General features: G+C 32.8%; 1 protein-coding gene across 1 annotated transcript; it reads right to left on the bottom strand.

Annotated features, from left to right (window-relative positions):
• Positions 1–433: 433 nt before the first annotated feature.
• LOC105852280 (uncharacterized) lies at positions 434–3570 on the bottom strand. Its single transcript, XM_027335554.2, has 2 exons — positions 2848–3570; positions 434–883 (listed from the first exon to the last, which is right to left on the bottom strand). Exon 1 carries the CDS (start codon positions 3234–3236, stop codon positions 2886–2888), a length of 351 nt encoding a protein of 116 aa, XP_027191355.1. The 5' UTR covers positions 3237–3570; the 3' UTR covers positions 434–883; positions 2848–2885.
• Positions 3571–3576: the final 6 nt, after the last annotated feature.

Genomic DNA, 3576 nt, shown 5'->3' with positions numbered 1-3576 from the left:
ATTTCATTAGTCTATCAATCTACTTTAAAAATATATCATATTACTAATTAATTAGAGAGACATTAATATAAAATAGACAATTAAATAAGATAATAAATAAGACTGAGTTGTTAAAAAGGACAATTGAAATATAAAAATAAGTCTATGATGGATAACAAATTAGAGGGAGTAAGATTTTTTTTAAATAAATCAAACCTATTATGTTAGATTAGTATTAAATTAGACTTGAGTTTGATTTTTTTAAACAGATCAGTATTAAATGATTAATTTTTTTTGTCACCATGGAAGAGAGAAATGCAAAAGGAAATGGCCGTAAGATTATTTCAAATTTTGTATGTTCAATTTCAAATTTTTATGAAATAACGTGTCAATAACCAAATAAAAATTAACTATATAATACTTATTATTGTGTTAGATAAAAGTTCCATTATGATTGAGCTCAAAGAGAAATAGTGAATCATTCAAGAGAATTTAAGTTCAAATTTAATTGAAAATTTTTTTATCAGACTTTATTTACCTCTAAAATTTACTTAAAAAAAAGGGTTGGAAAAAAAAAATTCCGATGGTTTCTTTTCTCTTCTTCTAATGAGTTTACTAATCTAAACAAAGTTTAAGGACTATATCTCATTAGCTCAGCATAGCCACCCAAAGAGACCGACGTTGAAAAGGGCCCACTAGAAGAGGTTCCTCTACTGACTGAAAGCTACAAAAGTCACCCATACATGTCCATATAACCATTGTCCATTGACTGCCGCACGAAACCATGATGCCACAAACACATAAAAGCACTTCGTGACTTTGGAGGACATTATAGGATTGGTGGATTGTACTGAATAGGATCAGCTAGCCACAAGATTGGACGCAAGTAGTTCATGCGCTCCATCTAAAGAAACGTGCGTGGAACATAAATCAGTTAGTGTATTTTTACTTGTAATCAATGGAGTTATAAGCTCTTGAATGTGAATTAAGGGTTTCTGCTTAATATTTCCATTTGTGTAGCATATACACAATGGACAAACGAGAAACTTTAAAATGTAAATATTATATCATATCAAATATAAGAATGCTGTAATTGTAGTTGTAGCTCCATTGGCTAGTAAATATTTTTATTTTCTAAAACAAGTTATGAATGATGTAATAGAAAATAATATCTACCATATGACTTAAATAATCTAACATAAATATTTGTTTTCGCAAGCAAATTTTGTAGTTCCAGTAATATACCCAATTGAATTTGACTTTCTTATACTATTTTTTTCAGATATCAGAATGATATTGATGTCATTACATGATTTACATCGCTCAAATTAACTTACTGCTTAGCAATTCCTAGACTAGACCTGACATAGGACAGGATTGTTGAACACAAGTCATGCCATTGCCGTGGATAGAAGATTATACTGGTAGTAATTAATAAGATAACAGCTAGCTCATAACTTCAAATTAAGCAATGAATGAACAATCAAATTCTCAGTAAATATTTTGTCACGCCTTCAATATACCACAGTTATATTAGTAACTAATGCTAAATGAATTAGATGAACTAATTTAAAAGAGTAAAACTATCCTAATACACTGATTTGTTTTTCTACTAGAAAAACATATTTCAAAGAAGACTATAAACATAGGCTCCTATATCAATGCTTTTGCTGAATACAAGGCAGTAAAACACTTGTGTCACCCAGCATTTCTGTTGCAATCTCATTAATTATAGTCAGAATCAAAACACAGGTTGGCGAAAGGAATGAAGGTTGTGTGGAAAGGGAGAGAAATGTCAATGAGAAAGAATTTCTGAAGCAACTTCAACAAAATAAAAGACAACAGAAAATGAGAAAATTGTTTGCTAATTTAATAATTTTTTCAGACCACTAAGAACAGACAAGAGCAATTAAGAGTTTAAGACAGCTGCATATCTAACCAGTAATCAATACAATAATCACAATAATCAAGTTGGCAACATGCAACTTCCTGGATATTTAAGTAGGCAAAAGATTAAATCATATCAAAGGGATCCTGCGGTTTTAATGCTCCCGATTTGTAGTTACAAAAATATGCACGGGTATTGTAGATCTAAGCAATACTACAATTTTAGCTAGGTAACAAATAAATAACACATTTAAATGCTAGTCCTTCCATTATCTAATTGTCATTATGAGCAAGAATCAACAAAGATCAAGTTTTACAGAACTCACATCCTATTGACCAAATCTTTTCTAACTACAATACAATATTCATTTGACACTGTCCAGTTTGCAAGTTGCAATTGTTAAGCATGTTAAAAGTTACATATTTCATCAAACCTTACCACTCAATAGAAAATACTGATGAAAGTCAAACCAAAACTAATTAAGAGCAGCATAAACAAATTCAGTTGTCTCTGGCAATTCCAAAAGATAGGTAGCATGACAATATCAAACGATCAGTAACACAACAAAGAATCAAAATGCCAAATGGTATTAAACTATCCAATCTAACTAAGCTAACAAATAGTGAGAAACTTTTGCTTAAACCCACTTTACCTAAGCTAGAGGTACGTGCAATATGGTTCATTTTGACACAAATTTCAAAAAGTCATCACATAACCATCCATTATTGAACTATCAACTGCCAGAAATCAAAATCTTTAGTTTTCTCAGGATTCATAAAAACACCAATCTATCAATCTATAAAATCATGTAATGACTTGTAATTGTAAACAACAAATATGAATATCCCCAAAAAAATAAAACTATCAAGTATGAAATGCTCAAGAGGCAGTATTTACATTACCGCGCCCACACTAATCAACAAGAGTATGGAAGCTGGAAAATTGCACACATCTTGAAGCATGATGAATCAATGTTATACCTTTATCCCCCACCCAATTTAAGAATCTGAATTCTGAACTAACTAATTTTCTTTGCCATGGTAGCCAATTTTGTCCTCATCACCAAAGCCTTCTCTGTTAAAGGATCATCCTCCAATACAGAACAAGAGTCCCCACCATTTCTCTGATGTTCAAACTCACTAGCCAAAGCAGAAAAATCCTCCCTCATCAACAAACCATTATGAAGAATCGAACATGCACCGATATAAGCCACAGCCATCTTAACTTCCTCGCGAACCGGTCCACTCAAAACACCCCATTTCCTCAAACTAGCATCGGTTCTGAATGCCGGAATCCGCATTAATTCATGAGCAGCATTGAAATTCTCTTCAAAACCAGAAACATTTACATTGTTAGCAAAAGGTACCATAAGCCAAGGAAGTAAAGGATACCCAGAATCACCAATCAAATACTGATTAACACCGTTAACAGAAGGATCATTCAAAAGAGTTCCTTCGTTTATGTCATCGAACAAACTCGAAGCCTTAAGAATCGTAGAATCGGTTTTGTTACCAAAGAAACCAGCGGCAATGCTTAGAATTCGACACGTGGAATCGACGACTATTTGAGCTGCGATTGAGAATTGTTCTTTTGATGATGAGGGAGGAGAGACTTGAAAGCGGGAACAGAAAACGACGCCGGAGCAATTAGGCAAACCGGAGAGAGATTCGAAGTTATGCGAAACGGAACGAAGGTCGATTGCGGTAGGG

Source organism: Cicer arietinum, chromosome 6 (assembly GCF_000331145.2).
Source record: "Cicer arietinum cultivar CDC Frontier isolate Library 1 chromosome 6, Cicar.CDCFrontier_v2.0, whole genome shotgun sequence".
NCBI classification, from domain to species: domain Eukaryota; kingdom Viridiplantae; phylum Streptophyta; class Magnoliopsida; order Fabales; family Fabaceae; genus Cicer; species Cicer arietinum.
This window is presented reverse-complemented; position numbering and strand designations above follow the sequence as displayed.

Excerpts from the sequence above, each read along its gene's own strand:
- LOC105852280 (XM_027335554.2), bottom strand. The coding sequence starts at position 3,236 with ATGGTACCTTTTGCTAACAATGTAAATGTTTCTGGTTTTGAAGAGAAT.